The 18,395-nt window shown below is 39.9% G+C and overlaps 2 protein-coding genes across 5 annotated transcripts; one reads left to right on the top strand and one right to left on the bottom strand.

The window, feature by feature from the left end:
* Positions 1–26: 26 nt before the first annotated feature.
* Positions 27–14,383, top strand: usp47 (ubiquitin specific peptidase 47). Of its 2 annotated transcripts, none has more exons than XM_008337017.3 (28): positions 27–289; positions 3,416–3,610; positions 4,767–4,883; positions 4,984–5,137; positions 5,234–5,330; positions 5,414–5,559; positions 5,638–5,717; positions 6,390–6,539; positions 6,746–6,841; positions 6,929–7,081; positions 7,443–7,601; positions 7,867–7,998; positions 8,118–8,194; positions 8,280–8,335; positions 8,936–9,048; positions 9,159–9,260; positions 9,392–9,599; positions 9,773–9,888; positions 9,981–10,100; positions 10,224–11,034; positions 11,173–11,348; positions 11,425–11,505; positions 11,616–11,731; positions 11,911–12,029; positions 12,314–12,444; positions 12,588–12,635; positions 12,731–12,861; positions 12,977–14,383. In XM_008337017.3, exons 1-28 carry the CDS (start codon positions 245–247, stop codon positions 13,149–13,151), a joined length of 4,104 nt encoding a protein of 1,367 aa, XP_008335239.1. In that variant the 5' UTR covers positions 27–244; the 3' UTR covers positions 13,152–14,383. The 2 variants fall into 2 exon arrangements, with proteins under 2 accessions (XP_008335239.1, XP_008335241.1); XM_008337019.3 differs by having other exon boundaries at positions 27–321.
* dkk3a (dickkopf WNT signaling pathway inhibitor 3a) lies at positions 14,000–18,239 on the bottom strand. Of its 3 annotated transcripts, none has more exons than XM_025053559.1 (7): positions 17,932–18,239; positions 17,722–17,829; positions 17,556–17,648; positions 16,767–16,859; positions 16,084–16,177; positions 15,797–15,953; positions 14,000–15,712 (listed from the first exon to the last, which is right to left on the bottom strand). In XM_025053559.1, exons 1-7 carry the CDS (start codon positions 18,145–18,147, stop codon positions 15,625–15,627), a joined length of 849 nt encoding a protein of 282 aa, XP_024909327.1. In that variant the 5' UTR covers positions 18,148–18,239; the 3' UTR covers positions 14,000–15,624. The 3 variants fall into 3 exon arrangements, with proteins under 3 accessions (XP_024909327.1, XP_024909326.1, XP_008335238.2); XM_025053558.1 differs by having other exon boundaries at positions 16,033–16,177; positions 17,932–18,231; XM_008337016.3 differs by having other exon boundaries at positions 16,033–16,177; positions 17,556–17,630; positions 17,932–18,225.
* Between the last annotated feature and the right edge of the window lie 156 nt (positions 18,240–18,395).

The following is an 18,395-nucleotide window of genomic DNA, read 5'->3' as shown; positions in this document are numbered from 1 at the left end:
TAAAGTCTCGCGGAGTCAAACACCGGCCATTTTTCTCCGTGAACAGCAGGAGACTTTGTGCCTGGCCCACGGTTTACCCGACATCACTTTGTCAGGCTACAAGTTTTTGGCAACTCCTTATCTGACATCTATGCATCCAAGCAGGTGACGGACTGGAAGGAAATCATGTCTCCGGGCTGCACGGCAAAGTTTTTCCGCTGACACGCGGCTGTCTGGATAGATGCTTGTATAAACTGTCGCACTAATGGAAATGGTGCCCAGCGAGGAGAACCAGTTCGTATCCAAAGAGGTGAGGCTCCGGTTGTGATGGACTCTGCCAAGGTTAGGGGATTCGGTGTCATCGGTCAGCTGTTTTATTATCAGACCACGCTCATTAACCACGCAGTACAGTAACTTTTACTGCACTTTGTTCGGTTGTGCTTTCAGTTTTGTTACGTCGAGGCTAACTCTCAGTCGCTAACAGATAGCTGAACATTATTGGACTTGGCCTATGATGACAAGGCTAGTCAGCACTAGCTCCAGCGTCAGTTAACGGCTCATTTCGCTACATCTTTTACCATTATTTATCATTGCCACACATTCAAACTCCACTGCTATTATTATTATTATCTCCTAGAATTATTGCTTTAATTCAAAAGCACAGTACGCTTGTGACCTTTTAAATGTAACGACTGACATTAAGTTAACATTTCAAACAGAGACGACATTTGTCAACATAACATTAGCTGGTAGGTTTGGGTTAGCAAATGTCGCTAGCTGTGTAAGTCAAATTAGTGAGAACAACTCGGCGTAATTACATTGTATTTAAGTTGCTTGAGAAATATTAGTTGTCACACAGGTGGACACAAAAACAAAAGCGTGAAAGCAGTTTTTATACACGGTTTTTCACAAACTTCTGCCCCATCGCTAATTCCTTTTAATCGACTTGTAGCTTTGTGGTTGTACACAATAATGTTTCAATAAAGAGAAGCATTCGTCATTTCAACGATCCAACGCGTATATTGGTTCCTGTCAATCCCCAAAGATGTGGTGTATGGCATAATTATTTCGTTTGAATGTTGTCTTCTGGTTTTTGGACGAGCATCAGTTAACATCCCATAGTCGTTGCGTGTTTGCGTCAGCTAACGTAATAGCTGGGTAAAATAATCTGCAAATCCGTGGTGTCCTCTTTTCACTTATGCACCAATCGCCAGTCAACTCGTCTTCCTGTTTAAGTGTTTATTTTGCAATTAGTAGCTCCTTAGAGTTGTGTCGTTTCATAGGCAAACGGGAGTGTTAAATTTGATTTGTGCTGTTGGAGTAGTATGTGGTTGTATTTACGACACCACTGTGTCACGACAGTGAACGTCACTTGAAAATTGGATGAGCTAGTGTAGTGACATATACTCGGAGTGGGTTTTTTAAATAGCTATTATGACAAATTAAAACATTAATTGGCCAAATAACTAGCTTTTAGTCTCGAAGATGATGCGATACTTTTTTTAAAATCTAAGTCGTATTTTTCAGTCGCATATTAAAGATGAATATGTTTTAAAATTCTAACATAACTAAATTTTGACGCTAAAACCTTAGCTTCCACGCAACAATGTTTCACAGGGAAAGGATCTTTCTTCACTAATGTTTTTAACTTTATCATCAGTGTGCAGATTAGTGAAAGGATGATTTACACAACATGATTGGGTAAGTAAACATAGTAGTGGGGTCAATACATAAAGAAAGGGGAGGAGGAATAGGTTTATAATATGTATTACACAATGTTTGTGCATGTTTTATAAATACATAACAAAAAAGATTTGTATTAACATTGCTGTAATACATGTTAAATTTTAAGGATTTTTATAACAAGAAAATGAATGTAAAAGTACATACTGTTGTGACCACTGGCCTTTACAGAATCAAGTTATTATTTGAAAGTGAGCAAAGTCAGATTTTTGTAGCCTTATACTCAAGTGTATGATTAATCAATAATCAGGAACAGAACAAAAGGTTAAATCACCTTGGCCTTTTTATTTGTTGTTCTAAGAACCAACACTTTGCTACCATGGTGAAGTAAATTTTACTCTCAACAATCTTCAATGGACTCTGACAAGTCCCAAGAGAATTTCAAAGCATACTGTGGTTTTATGAATTGATGGTCAAGGTCTTCTGCACAAAGACATGGGTTTCAATAAGGTCTGTATATACTGTGGTAAGCCAAGAAACTTTGGTGTTGTAGATAAAGGTTTTTATTAGGGTTATAGTTGTTTATTATGAACAGCTAAAGCTTTCCAGCTGTCTTTTCAGCTCAAATCGAGGTACATGGACAGATGTGTTCTTAATAAAAGAAATTCAGATAAAAGGTCAAGTCTCAGCTATGGAAACATGGACAAACAATTCAATGACAACAGGTGCTGTAAACTGTTGATATAATAATAATAATAAATGACAGAAAAAAATCAACCTTTAAATCTTATAGTACTCTTAGGTTGTCAGCTTCCTTTTTTGTATAGTCTAACGTAATTGTAATATTACAAACCTCACAAAGGTGTTGCAGTAACGGGAGTGGGTGTACTGCAGTAGTAATGACCCTGTCATCACAAGTTCAGAGGTTGGTTTGTCAACTTAGTCATAGCAGGAGTAAGCCTGCAAGGTAGCTTGTTTTAGCCTCATTATGTGTTTAAAGTTGCATAGTTCAGGTGTCTTAGCATTGTTAAATGAGAACAAATGATTTTGTATATAAAAAATGTTTGGTGGGAAAAGCTCCTACTAAATTATAGTGATCTATAGATGCCGAAACAATGTTTTTGAAATGATTATGTCGAAATAAAAATCTAAAGTACACCTCAGAGGTGTCTAAATGGCTCTACTATCTGAGACTTCCATATAAAATACTGCCAGAAAGTTTGGTTACCCTGCAGGAGCAGCGTCTTCACGCCTTCCACTAGCAGTCTGTCTTAAGTTCCGTGAAACCACACTATAATAGAGGCTATTCACTTATAGCAGGAAATGATGCAGGAGAAATTGGTGTACTGTACTGTAAAGTAAGCTGACATGCAGGAATATATTCTATGTCTGCTGCTCGTTCCATCCGCTACTGTGATATTCTATGCTTTTGACCTACAGTACAAGACACATTACGGCTGTGCTGATATTCAGGACAGTAGAACCTCTTCTATGGCTTAAGGACACACAGTGACAAATTGCGTTATTCAATTTAAAGGACATGGAATACAACTCACTTTGAATTGTAATTTTAATCTACGTCTTGTGGGGATCTCAACATGAAAATTTAGACAAATTAAGACACACATTGAGTCCCTTTTTGAAGTGTTTCCACTAATATGTACATACATCCAGTTAAGAATCTGTGGGTAAAATAAAACCCCTGTACTGAGGATGAATATTGTGGCTCATCTGTTCATTTTGATTACTTTAGATCCAAAATGCAGCCGAGGAGCCCAGAGTGCTGTGCATAATCCAGGACACCACCAGAGCAAAGACCATCAATGAGAGGCTGACCCTAAATCTGCCCGCTTCCACGACCCTCTCCAGACTCCATGAAGATGTAGCACGCAAAGCAGGATATGTCAGTGGCACCTTTGACCTTGTCTGGGGTCACGCACCAGATATGGTAAGGATGGTTAAGCATCCATTCATCCATCTGTTATCTGCCAGGTTGCAGGTATGCTGAAGCCAATCCCAGTTATCAACAGGCAGATACACCCTTGCGATGGATTGGCAAACTACAGTATAGAGACAGTATAGAGACATGCTATGAATGTGACATGCTCACATTCATACCTGTGGTAGGGTATTTAGAGTGTCAACCTACTCCCCTAATGCACATGTCACTGGGCTGGGGGAGGTGCACAGAGGAAACCAGCACACACAAATAAATCCATACAGAAATTGGATTACTATAAAGGCACACAATGGCAACATTTGCCATTGTGTGCCTCTGTGAAGCATTGAAGTCTAGTTAGAGTTAGGCCCAGTTGGGCTGACCTGTGGGGAAAAAAACACAGCCCTTTAGCACCTGAATGTTTAACCCTCACGTTGTCTTTCGCATTGTTGTACTTAAGTATATGAGGAAAAGTTGGCACGGTACAGGAGCATGCACACGCACACAAACTCACACATAATTAATTTTTACATTATTTTTGTATTTATTATATAAACTACCAAACACCTTTCAGCACCAACGAATGAAACAGTGTGACCATAAATTAAATTTTTTTGGTGATCAATAGAGTGCTTCCTTCTAATGGACCACACTTGTTTCAGTGTCTTTGTTTGCACCTTCTGTTGGTCACAGTCCAAACTGATATTTGCCTCTGTTCCCTTCTCCACAATTAAAAGAATGAAAAATGTTCTTTATTGTGCTCTGTCAGAGATTGTTTTGCCTAGTTACATAAGGTCCAACTTGTATCTTTCTGTAATGATGCCAAGCTAATCCTGCTGCTGACCCAGGCCAAAGCCCAGGTGCCTGTTGTTATCTCACTGAGTAGGTCAGTGGATTAAGCCTCTTCATGTTTCCACTGAAGCACTTAGCTGGCACTTCATCGGCCTGATGAGAGAAAGACGGGTCTGGGCGGTTGTTTACATGTTGGATTGGGGCTGCCTTCCTCGTACACAACACAGAGAACATGCTAAAAATAAATTAAATGGCTGTGTTAGTGAACTTGTGTTAGTTCCGCCAGTTTCTAAATAACACCCACTGAAGCTTGTCATCCTTCGATGTCTCTCCAGTGCTTTAATCCATGTGACGGTCTCTTCTTTCCCTTCAGCCACCTTTGGATCATAATGGTGCGATGTCCCTCTCTGATTCTGGGTTTGAGTCTGGCGGTAAGAGAAATTTTCTCCATCTGACAGACAAAGATGGAGAGCAGCCACAGAATGCACCAGTGAGTGTTTTTCATGATTTCTCAGATTAAGATTATGTTGTGTTGTTTTATTATACAAACATATTTTACGGTCTAAGTTATTGAATTGTGTGTTTTGCAGGATGAGTCAGCCACAGCTGAAGGCAGTGGACTTGATGACACTTCTCAGGAACGCTTCATTGGGCCACTACCCAGAGAATGCACTCCAGGCTGCAGCGGTGATTACAGCAGTTCATCCTACTCCTACTCATCCATACTCAACAAATCAGACACTGGTCCGTTTTGGTCTGTTTTTACATAGGTTATGTGTCATCAACCCTTTTGCACGACCTACTTGACTTCTTTCTTCTTGTCTTTTTCTGCTGCTGTAGGTTATGTGGGTCTGGTGAACCAGGCTATGACCTGCTATCTGAACAGTCTTCTACAAACACTGTTCATGACCCCTGAGTTCAGAAATGCCCTCTACAAGTGAGGAAAACATAACATTACTTCTCAGTTTGGTCACTGTACTGTGTCTTATCAGTTGTAACACCATTTCTGTGCAACATCAGCTGGGAGTTTGAGGAGTCAGAGGAGGACCCAGTCACCAGCATCCCATTTCAGCTCCAGCGGTTGTTTGTCCTGCTACAGACCAGTAAAAAGCGCGCCATAGAAACCACTGACGTGACACGAAGCTTTGGCTGGGATAGCAGTGAGGGTGAGCAGCTGTAGCTTTGTTTGTAAGGTGATTATGCCTGTACATGTGTAAAATAAACTTCTAAATTTCTGTTTTCAGCTTGGCAGCAGCATGATATCCAGGAGCTGTGCAGAGTGATGTTTGATGCTCTCGAGCAAAAGTGGAAGCAGACGGAACAGGTTAGGAGAAACCAAAGCTTTTTTTTCTTAGACTTTGGACGACAAATTCTGACAAGCATGTCTGATCACACTAACATGAGAAACAAAGACCTACTGTGGTAAGAAATACATGTGGCTGGTTCATTCAGCCTTAGGTTTTCTTCTCTTGTGCATAAAAGAGAAAACCTAGACTGTGACTATGCCTTGTTCCCTCAACAATAGCATGCTGTTCCATAACGTTAAAACATGTCTGAGCTCCATTAAAAAGTAATAAATCAAATGATAAAAGTATTATATTTATCTTTAGGTCACAGTCACGTATAGTATTTGAAAGATGACTAAGTAAAAAAAACTCGACCAGGTCGACCGGTTTGATCATATTCAGGAAGTGTTATTAAATAAAACACAAAAGACGTGCTGAATGTAGCTCAGTTGAGGCGGTTGTTAGCTTTAACGGCACCACATGATGGCACAAACCTTCACATCTACAATCTAAAATCAAATCAAACCTGTTTTCCATAACAGGGCCATCTTATGTTTTATTGTTTTGACTTCGGGCCTCTGCTAGCTCAGACCAGAACTTTAATTAATTCTCTAATCAAACTGGCAAAAATAAATTATCCAAAAAACCTGCATTGTTTCAAGTGTAACATGGCCTAAGATGCCCTGACTGTTATGGGGCCCTGTCCTCAGGCTGATCTGATAAACCAGCTGTACCAGGGGAAGCTAAAGGATTATGTCAGGTGTCTGGAGTGTGGTTACGAAAGCTTGAGGATTGATACCTACCTGGACATCCCTCTTGTGATCAGACCGTTTGGAGGCAGCCAGGCTTATGGCAGTGTGGTGAGTTTCTAGATTTCACTCCTTTAAAATATTTAGTGTTCTGGCAGCAAGGACTCCAACAGCACTTAATGCTTTGTACTATGGGCGTACAACATGCTATTTAAAGGCTGCTGTAAGTGCAGCACTTACAGCTCATGTACATGCAGTCAGTGTTGTTTTAGTGTTTCCTGTGCACGAACCTATAGAGTGTAATTTGTCTGATGCAGGAAGAAGCTTTGCAGGCATTCATCCAACCAGAAACCCTGGATGGGCCCAACCAGTATTTCTGTGAACGCTGCAAAAAGAAATGTGATGCTCGAAAGGTGAACGGACTGAAAATGTGACATGTTTTGATAATGGTTTTCTTCTGTTGTGTTGTCTGAGCCTCTGGTTACTGCTTTTTGACACAGGGTCTACGATTTCTGCACTTTCCGTACCTGCTGACGCTACAGCTGAAACGGTTTGATTTTGACTACACCACTATGCACCGCATTAAGCTGAATGACAGCATGACTTTCCCCGAAGAGCTGGACATGAGTCCATTCATCGATGTGGAAGATGAGGTTAGCGCCACATTACTTTTATCACTGTTCAGACACACATTAGAAATATAAACCTTAGATGTATTATATATCCAAACCCAAGATAATCCTTTATGTTTCCCAACTCAACAAATTATTCTATGTAGTTTATATCTATGTGGTCTATAAGAATGATATATGTATTTAGGGCTGGTATTACACTACACCCAGTTAGTTTTCTGTGATGTTGGTGTTGCATAAATGTTAAATTAAACATTACTTCAAATATTCAATAGCCTTTTACTAACCAATTTCCAGAAAGTTTGTTTTGTATATTGTCATGATTTTTAAATTATTTTTTGTTTTTTGCCCTCCTGTTTGAACTATTGTCTTCTATTTTCAGAAGTCTCCTCAGACAGACAGTTGCACTGACAGTGGAGCAGAGAATGAAGGCAGCTGTCACAGCGACCAGATGAGCAATGACTTTTCCACTGATGACTGTGTGGATGAAGGCATCTGCCTGGACAGTACTGGCAGCACAGAGAGAGTCCTGAAACCAAAGGTGATCACCCAGAACACTCTCATCTAAATAATAAAACCTTTCATTTTCTTATTTGCACCGTCATCCTTAACAATAATGTTACCATAGTAATGTTCCTGTCCCATGTTCCTGTAATTTGATCAACTGTGTGTGTGATCCTGAAGTTGTCACCATCTGAGCTTTGTTTTAGTATTTGAAAAAAAAATTATTGTAGATAGAAGTTGAGTAAAGTCTATTGTACAATTTTCTTTAGTCTAAAAAAAGTTTTCCAAATATTAATTCTCAGAGTTTGCTGACCTTTGAGCTGTTCTCCGTCATGGTCCACTCTGGCAGTGCTGCAGGCGGCCATTACTACGCCTGCATCAAATCCTTCAGTGATGGCCAGTGGTACAGTTTCAATGATCAGCACGTCAGCAAGGTCAGCTGATGCCCTCCAGTACAATGACTTCAGGAAATACATATTTTTCTCCTGTAACTATCTTCTGAGTCTATCTGAGTAGTCAATTTATGTTCCCCTGATGTATTTGCATTTGTCAGATCACGCAAGACGACATCAGAAAGACTTATGGGGGATCGTCAGTAAGCAGAGGCTATTATTCTAGTGCCTTCGCCAGGTCAGTGTCTAAACAGAATATAATTATACACTAATAAACTTGTATGTTTCCTAGACATTAACACATTTTATTTTCACTTCAACAGCTCTACAAATGCGTATATGCTGATTTATAGATTGAAAGACCCGACAAGGAATGCAAGTAAGAAGATATATCTCTTTTAAGAACTTGCTATACAGCGTATAAATCGTCAAATCGTCAAAATAAAATTTCCACCAAATCGTCAAAATAAAATTTCTACCAGACCAAACTTAGGGCTTATTCTATCTCCTTATTCGTATACTGTCATTTTACCATAAAGAAAAATTCTCTCTCACCACAAAGGGTTCTCAAACATCTTCTTAAACTGATGGCTACAGGTCAAACAGCATTCCACTAACCTAATAACAGGCTTTAAAATAATGAGAGAAGCCAAGGATTTTAATCCCTCTTTTCACTCATTACTCTTTGTGTTAATGTAGCAGTTTTGTTACACTTCACACATCGGTGAATCCCTGTGTTTGAGTAGCATATTCACTAATTATGTGACAAGTTTGCATTTTAATTCTGTTGTATTTCACACTTTCCAGACAAGTTAGATATGTGGGACATATGCAATCTGTCTTTTGGTGTTGCTTTATGAATTATATTTTATTAACATTTCTACATGACTGAATTTTGATCATCATGCCCAGTGGGAGGTAGAACAATCAAAAATCTCGTCCTGTATTTTACTCTAATGTCTACACTGTTTGTCTGCAGAGTATTTAGCGGTAGAAGACTTTCCTGAGCACATAAAACGTTTGGTTCAGAAAGAGAAAGAATTTGAGGAGCATGAAAAAAGACAGAGGGAGATTGAGCGCAATACCTGCAAGGTTTGTTTGCCTTTCTGTATATAGATTAATTGTTTTATATATATATCAATTGATATGTTTTTTGTTTGTTTCAGTTCTTTGTATTTCACTCTTGTTCTTTTTATCTCCAGATCAAGCTTTTTTGCTTGCATCCTGTAAAGACAATGATGGAGAGCAAACTGGAAGTTCACAAAGATAAAACACTCAGAGAAGCGACAGAGATGGCCTACAATGTGTGTTTACTATTTTTTACCACTTATCTAGTGTTTATTTGGTGTTAGTATTGTCAAACCCACGGTTTATATTCTTAAATTAAAAAGAATATGGTGCTTTTATTACTATAACTTTTCTCTCTGTATCTTAGCTGATGGAACTGAAAGGAGTTGTCCCTCTGGACTGCTGTCGATTGGTTAAGTACGACGAGTTCCACGAATACCTGGAGAGATCCTACGAAGGCGAGGAAGACACGCCCATGGGTCTGCTCCTCGGAGGGGTCAAGTCCTCGTACATGTTTGACCTGCTGCTTGAGACTCGCCGGCCAGAGCAAACGTTTCAGCCTTACAAACCTGGAGGTCAGTTACCTGCTATGTCATGGTCAAAATGTTTTTAGTTTGTTGTATGTGATGGAAGAAATGATTCAGTCTTTGTGGAGATCTTGTTTGTGGTTGTCAATCAGATGTAAGATTACAGTCAAAACTTACCCATTGTAGTGAGGTAATAAGCTGCTTTTCTAAATTTTCTACAGAGGTGATGGTGAAGGTTCATGTTGTGGATCTGAAGTGTGAGACCATTGGCCCTCCAATCAGTGTTCGCGCCTACTTGAACCAGACAATCACTGAATTCAAACAACTTATTGCACAGGTTTTTGCAGCTCTTTATTCCACACTGCCACTCAGTGTCGTTTTATCTTGAATCTGTGATTACTGTTGTCTCATGTATGTTTTTATCTCCAGTCTACAGGGCTGTCTGCAGAGACCATGCGTGTGGTCCTTGAGCGCTGCTATAATGACCTCCGGCTGCTGTATGTTCCAAACAAGACCTTGAAAGCGGAAGGATTCTTCAGGAGTAACAAGGTAACACCAGGAGTAACACCAATAGTTTCTTCTAATTTGATTGCTATAAGCTACAATGAACATTTAAAAAAAAATCAGTAATTATTTATAATTTTTTCCTTCTTTGTCACCCTTTTCCAATAGGTTTTCGTTGAGAGCTCTGAGTCGAGTGATCATCAGGTTGCGTTCACTGACTCAGTTTTGTGGAAACTGTTGGATCGTCACGGGAATACGATCAGGCTTTTGGTCTTATTGCCTGAACAGTCACCTGGTACCTTGGCTAACAGAACTCTTTGCCAAAAGACAGCAGGCGACTCTGATATTTCCTTAGATGGCTCCAAAGCAAACAGGAAGTCTGTGGAGGCCATACTTGAGGAAAGCACAGAAAAGTTAAAGAATCTGTCTTTGCAGCAGCAGCAGCAGCAACAGAGCTCCAGCACCAGCGACAGCCAGAAAAGCTCAGACACTAGTGACTTTGAACATATTGAATCTCCAACACAAGAGGCAGACTCGAACTCGTCAATGTGCGTGGCCGCAGACAACAGAGAGCTGGAGAACAGGATCAGGACCACGGCTGGGAGCAGTGGAGGAACAATCTCTGACCCAGAGAACCAGTTTGCCTGTGAGGAGCGTTCAGACTCTGAGGTAAACAACGACCGCAGCACCAGCTCTGTGGACAGTGACATCCTCAGCTCCAGCCACAGCAGTGACACACTGTGTAACGCAGACAGTGGGGCAATACAGTTGGCCAATGGCCTGGACTCTCACAGCATCACAAGCAGCCGTCGCTCCAAAGCCCACGAGGGTAAAAAGGAGACGTGGGACACTGCTGAAGAAGACTCTGGAACAGACAGCGAATATGACGACAACGGGAAGAGCAAAGCAGAGACTCAGTACATGTACTTCAGAGCAGAGCCTGGTTCCCAAGATGACTCCTCCTGGAATGCACAAAAATGTACTAGTCATTCCCTCATCCCTCAGATTTGTTTTTTTTTTTCTTTTTAGAAAACAAATCACCAATCCCTTATTCATTAGGTGTTACCTGCTCTGTTGTTACAAACCTGTTCAATATTCTATTTCCTGTTTCCTTTAGGTTTGGTGGTTCATGTGGACAAGAGAATAACATTAGCAGCATTCAAACAGAACCTTGAACCCTACGTCGGTGTGACCTCCACCCAGTTCAAAGTTTTTCGAGTGTATGCCAACAACCAGGAGTTTGAGAGTGTACGGCTCAGTGAAACTCTCTCATCCTTCTCTGATGACAACAAGGTCAGCACATACCAGAAGTGTTTGAATTGGGCACTTTTCTGTGTGAAACAACTAAATATGTTTTATTGTTCCATAGATAACAATACGACTAGGAAGAGCACTGAAAAAGGGAGAATACAGAGTGAAAGTGTATCAGCTGTTAGTGGGTGAAGCTGAGGTGAGAACATTTTCCTCCACATATCTTATCTTAATGTTCACTCATTATAAACCTGGTGCTGTCAGAATTGGGGTATTATAACAGTAACTCCCCCCCTCCCCGCCCCACAGCCCTGTAAGTTCCTTGTAGATACGGTATTTGCAAAGGGTATGACTGTGAGACAGTCCAAAGAAGAGCTGCTTCCTCAGCTAAAAGAGCAGTGCAAACTGGACCTCAGCATTGATAGGTAAGACTTTAAAATGACACAACATTTATGTGAGATGATGTTTACAGCAAATCTAGAAATAACATTTCATAATTACTGCCCATGGCTTAAAAACTTCAAATCAATGTTTTACTGAAGTGCAACTTTGTGTTCATTAAAAATGGACATGATTTCTTTCTAAAGTGAATGTGTTTGATCAGGGTTCGTCTCAGGAAAAAAACATGGAAAAACCCAGGAACAGTGTTTCTGGATTACCATGTCTATGAGGAAGACATCAGCATATCCTCCAACTGGGAAGTTTTCCTTGAAGTTCTTAATGGTAAAAAACTGACTCTGACTTCCAAACTTTTTTTTCATCCCAGAGCTGCTTTGCCAGCAATTAGTCATTTGCATGGGTATTTTGTACAATGTACTTTTCACACTATGCTTTGTTATTGTTAAATTACATAGTTTGCATCTTTGGAAACAAAACAAAATACTATTAAGTACAAACTTTGTAACTGTACACTTTTTTCACAGCCTGCTTAATGTTTAATTCTTGTTCAGGTACAGTAGAAGGACGGTAAATCTGGAGATCATCTTTTGTTCATGTTTTGTTTTTAGAACCAGAGAAAATGAAGTCCATGTCACAGTTAGCTGTTCTGACCCGGCGATGGAGCCCATCAACGATGAAGCTGGGGTCTTTTCAGGAAGTAATTCTGGAGAGCAGCAGTGTAGAAGAACTGAAAGAAAAGGTAATGTTGTCTTTTTGCTGCCCTTGTTTTTTTATTATAATAATAAAAGTCATAGAAAATATAATACCTGTATGTTTTGATCGACTTGTGATAGTTTTATATATTTGGCCATTTATAACCAACTTTGATTTACTTCAATACAGCTCAGTGAGAAGAGTGGCATTCCTCTGGAAAACCTAGAATTTGCAAAGGTTGGTAAGGTCTTCACTAACTCAAACACAGCATTATTTTTTATGTTCCTTTAAAAACAAAAAAATCTGCTACATTTTCTCTCTGCTGTATTCAGGGTAGAGGAACGTTTCCTTGTGATATTTCTGTGCTGGAGATTCATCAGGATTTGGACTGGAATCCTAAAGTGACCACTCTCAATGTGTGGCCTCTGTACATCTGCGACGATGGAGCTGTAGTCTACTACAGGTAACACAAGAGAACCATATGTCCATGTGTTGTCTGTTGAAAACGGAATATGTAGTATCTGTGCTGTAGGATTAGAACTGATTATATCTTTTCCATTGTCTTGTCAACTGCACAGGGACAGCACAGAGGAGCTGATGGAGCTGTCAGAAGATGAACGCAATGAGTTGATGAAAAAGGAGAGCAGCCGTCTACTGAAAACTGGACACAAAGTCAGCTACTCTCCACGCAAAGAGAAAGCACTGAAGATCTACCTGGACGGAGGCCCAGCCAAGGACCCGGGGCAGGACTGAGGTGCAGGGAACCCCTTCTGGTCACGTGGTTCATCCAGCTGCTGTAGCATAGCATCTGGCCTCTGGCTCTCACTGCTTGAAGTGTCAGACCTGGTAGTGACTTGAACCTCAAGCGTCACTGTGAGATGTGACGTGAATCTCGGCCTCCTCTCTGAGCCCACAGACTGGTTCAGAATCCTTATTGTGCACTATAGTGTAAGTTTAAAGGGAAGCACAAACGCTATTCAATACAGATAAAGAATCCAATAATGTACACAAGAATCAGATTGAAGCATAGAGAGTTGGTTGCAGAGATGTGGGTACCATTGTAGTCCATTTCCCCCTGCATCACTGTCCTCTCCATCACTGTGTCCAAATTGTCACAGTTTTTGGCATCATGTTGACTTGATTCATTCGTGGTCATCAAACCCACGCTCTTACACTGTTTCCTGACAGTTCGTACAAACCAGAGCTACGCCTGAGGCCCCGTCTCTTTATCTTGCTATATAAACCTCACTGTTGAATTTACAAACAGCTAAGATGTTTATAAAAGGTTTATTGAATTAAAAAAAGCAACAATTAACAATTTGTAAGCTAGGGATCTGTTTTTCTTCCACGAACTCTCTGCCTGTACCAGAGTAATGAGCTCTTCTTGGTTCTCTCTGCTGCTGCTCTGTAGCTTTGCTTCTAAAATGTCACTTCCATTAGCTCTAAGAAGATCTTCAGGACTGTTGGTCCACAAATAACAAATGACATTATTTTTGTTTGTTGTAAATTATAATTTTGCTGCAAACCTGTTTGTGCAGTTAGGACTGATCTGGCACCAGGTACGCATCTGTTGTCCACGTTAAGCTTTTATTTTCACAGCGTTTTCCTGTGTCTGATTTTGTTGCATCATGTGAGCTGACTGTACATTTTCTGGTATCAGCCACATGTCTGTATGTATGTGTTGGTATTGTGAGGAGGGAGGAAGCCCTCTGGATTTTTGGCAGAGGTCACGAGCTTGTGTTTTGGCGCATCTACCTGTTGCTGCTTGAACGACGGACATTAGAGGGCGCTGAAGTGCCCTTTTTGTCTGCCTAAGTGACTGCTTTGAGGACAGAAGCTCAGCATCATGATGCTGTCACCAGCTAATCACTGTAGAAATGCCAATAACTGAAGAGACTCTTCTTTTTTTGATCTTAATTTCTCTGAATCATGTGTGGAAAATAGTTTAAAAGATTTTAGAAATGAATAAAAGATTTTTTTCACAAGTTTTACTGTTGATGTTTTAATAAATCATTATAATTCGATTCAGATGTGATGAGTTCATGTTGCGTTGCTAGACTTCTAATTCAATTTATCCATTTTAAAAGCATTTAATAATTCAGATACACATTTGCTTTTATTTTACTGACAAACTATTAATTTACCAACAAGGTGATGTCAAAGGTGCAGGAAGCCTTTTTTTAACCTTAGTATCTTTAAACCAAAGTCTAAGTCTCCTTGAATCCACAGAGGATTTTAAATCAAATTACATGAGGGTTTTCAGTAACCCATTGTTCTAATGATAACAAGCAGAGTGAATGAATCCAAGACACCAGGGATCACAGTGTTAGACATTTATAGGCCTCTGGTTAGGAGTCAGGTATTTATTAAGTATTGCAACAGAATATCCAAGTAATAAAGTAATCAGCAGAAGGCAGTTGACCCTTTTACTTGCATCTCACCTTTTCTTTCTCCTTTAGCTTCAGGTGTTACTAAATATTTCTTATAATAATATTCAAAGTGGATTTAAAGGCACAGTCCTCCATTACCTAATTCATTCACTGATCATCTTCTATGGTCTAAAAATACTGTAATAATTTGCCTTCGTTTGTCTCTGTGACAGTGACAGGCAGAGCAATTCAACACATGTTCACTAGTGGGCAGCAGAAGGCTGTGGAAACTAAAACAAAGAAGAAAAGAAAAAAAAGAACTTTGTATATCTTTCTTCAATTCCTGCAAATATTTCAGCTATGTGTTCAACTAAACAGGCCAAGATTTCCCATTGAGTAAGGAAATGGTGAATAAAGTTAAACTAGAAAATCATCACATGTACTTTTCTTTTTCTGGTGTGTCGTGGGATTCTTTTAATGTGTAAAAGGAAAGATGTGAGCAAATACTTAAATACTTAAATCACATATTACTGTAGATATACTGTATATATTTAAAGATACTGTTAAAATATTAATAGAAATATGTTTTTTTTGATTGACACAACCTCGTTTCATGTTCAATAGTCCCCCCTCAATCTAAACTAGAAACCTTGCAACCTACAGTAACTAGTGCAGGTAAGAGGTTATACAGTGTTCTTAGTCATTTATTTTTCATGGTTTTACTCCTTTATGGTTATGAAATTCATTTGGGGAAAGTTAAAAGTGCTAAACAGTAACTATTCAAAGTGCAGCTCTGGGGTCAGTAGCAGAATGCACTACAGCTTCAAGGCAAAGAGAATCGGAGCAAACTGCTTTGTCTAGATGATATAGTCGATCTCTGAGTAAAGTGTGTCTTCCAGCTCCTCCTCACTGGAGCCTTCTCCTCTCAGACACATGGACCCTCTCCTGCAAGAAAGGAGGAGCACAGCAGTGGAGCATCAGGAGTAAAAAAGAACCCTCTGTCTATTACATTTACATAAGAGATCCTACCCCAGGTGCTGGCAGTGCAGATCCCCTGCACAGGGGCAATGTTTCCTGGGTTCATTCTTCCTAATGTTCCAGTTCAACAGCTCCATCAGGTGGTTGGAGGCTCCAAAGCAGCGCTCTCGCTCAATGGGTTTGGCCAAACAGACAGAGAAGTGCAGTGCTACAAACACACATACACACACAGAGATGACTTACCTGTTGATTGTATGGTGTAGTGCACTGTTTGTTCCGTATCATACCTTGATGGTAAGCACAGCAGAGTTCTGGCCTGCACTCAGACTGGTACTCACAGGTGCTGCCTGCTTCTCCTTTGGTTGCATTTTGGCTGCATTGACCCCATACACACAGCTGATCACCACAGCATTCCTTATCTTTAGTGCAGGGCTAAAATGAAGAGATATTTGTATTTATTTATTAGTATTTTTATTATTTTAGTGCTTGCTTAACACATCAAACGTCTTGGATTCAAACCAACACTAAAAGATCCCTTCATGAGTGGAGAGTTGAATCACTAAAATTACAAACCTCACAATGACATGATATGAGATGATATGATATAACACACATTGTGTCCTCTGTCTCTTCATTCATACTGCTGTCTCTTGTGGACCGCCAACGTCTTGTTTTACACTGCTACCTAAAGACTATGTCATTGAGCTTATAAAAAAAACCCAATTGTCCTAAACACTGTCTGAAATCAGTGTCTCACTTTGTCCTGTAACACAGCAGGAAAGTACAGAGTTCTTTGTTCACCTTGTCACTAACTGTCCTGTCATGTGAAGCTCACAGGAACATGTTCTCCTACAGCAACACACTCCGGTTACACTTGTGGAAACACTGCAATGCAGTTGAAGTGAGACCTCAGCTGCTGCTGCTGGTCGTGTGTGTGTGTGTGTGCGCGCGCGTGTGTGCCTTTTTTTAGAGAACATTAATCACATAAATAGCTCTTAAAAGCAGTCTTAACTGTACCTACCACATCTATGGCTTTGCAGGACATGCACTCAGAGCCGTGCACAGCATTGAAGCAGTATCTGTCTTTCCCACAGTCGTCGTCAGTGATGCAGCTCTGAAAGACAAACAGAGAATTTGCTTCATCCGTGTTTTAACTCTTACAATCCTTGCTCACAATGACTGTGCAATTTACAGCACACTGCATACATATACTGTATAGCTGCACTGGACATTACACTGTAGATCAGTTTACAGTAAGCAGGATGTACTGTGACTAATGTTTAGATGAGCTTCAATATATTATTGATATATATTGTTCAAATCTGTATGAAAGATGAGGGAAAACACAATTCTAAGAATTAGTAAAACATAAGAAAAGGTTTTTTAAACAAATATATCCAAGGTATGACAAACAAGTCAGCTTAAAACATTGCTAAAAGGTAAACCAGCAACTACTAGCAAACCAGAGAGTAAATATAATTGAAGTATACAAAAAAAAACGCACTGTGAAAATCAATTAAAAAATCCTGCTCAAGGTCAGTTCTGAAAAGTAAAAATAAGAAGCAAAGGGACAAAGACTAAAACAGAAAGAAAAACAAATATTGCTAAAGCTCCAATATTATACATTTGTCCAGTAGGCTAAACTGCATTACCAAAACATTACGAAAATATAGATTCTACTCAATAATACTGCTGTAGTGTCATTATAATCTTAGGATGAATTTTAGGACAAATTCTGGGAAAAACAACAACAACAAAAATAAATAAATAAATAAAAACCTTCCTCCAGTGAACCAGACTTTGGACACACCTGCTTCACATTCAAATCAATGTAATTTCCTAGGTCACTGTCATGATCAGCTGTTGAAGTGATGTTGTTGGTCTCCTGTACAAACATGGGATACTACATTATTATTATTTGAATGGATACTTTGGAAGTAAAGACAATTGTATTTGTCTGTGTGATGAGTCTGTACCTGCTCCAATGAGGTGTGGGGGCCACTGTCAGTCACTTTATCAGAGTTGGATTCATTGAAGTGATCAGGAAGAAGGTCAGGACCAGGACTGACACTGACCATGTCATTCTAAAAATGACACAAAGACACTAAACATGACAACAGACCAGGAGACAGTTTCCTGTGTCAATGCAAACACTATACAGTACAATTAAAGGTACATCTGCTCACATGAAGAAGCGGATGTTCGGGCTCAGACCTCTGCGGATCCTCCTGCAGCTGCTCCACGTCTACGAACTTACGCTCCAGCTCGGTCTCTTCTGCTGAAGGATGTTCCTCCAGGATGTGACTGATTCCCGAGTTGATGATTTCAGGGAGAATCCCATGGCAAACTGCCGTGACAGCGGAGAACAGCAGAATCAGCCGCATCGTTATCGCACTCATCATCCCCACTGCTGCGGCTGACGCTGCTGAAGAGGGACGATGAGGAGGAGGAGGGTGCGGTGCTGCTGGTGCAGCGTCACCACGGCTGGTCCATTCACGTAGGGATAAAGTCACTACAGTTCAAGCTTTCACATTGTGTAAATATCTCGTAAATAATAATAATAATAATAATAATAATAATAATAATAATAATAATAATAATAATAGTTGATCACTTTAACTTAAAATGTTTAGAGGTCAGTTAAAAAAAA

The sequence above is a fragment of the Cynoglossus semilaevis genome, unplaced genomic scaffold (genome assembly GCF_000523025.1).
Source record: "Cynoglossus semilaevis isolate Cse_v1.0 unplaced genomic scaffold, Cse_v1.0 scaffold1102, whole genome shotgun sequence".
Lineage (NCBI taxonomy): Eukaryota > Metazoa > Chordata > Actinopteri > Pleuronectiformes > Cynoglossidae > Cynoglossus > Cynoglossus semilaevis.
Note: the sequence above shows the minus strand (reverse complement) of the source record. Positions and strands in the feature narration are given on the sequence as shown.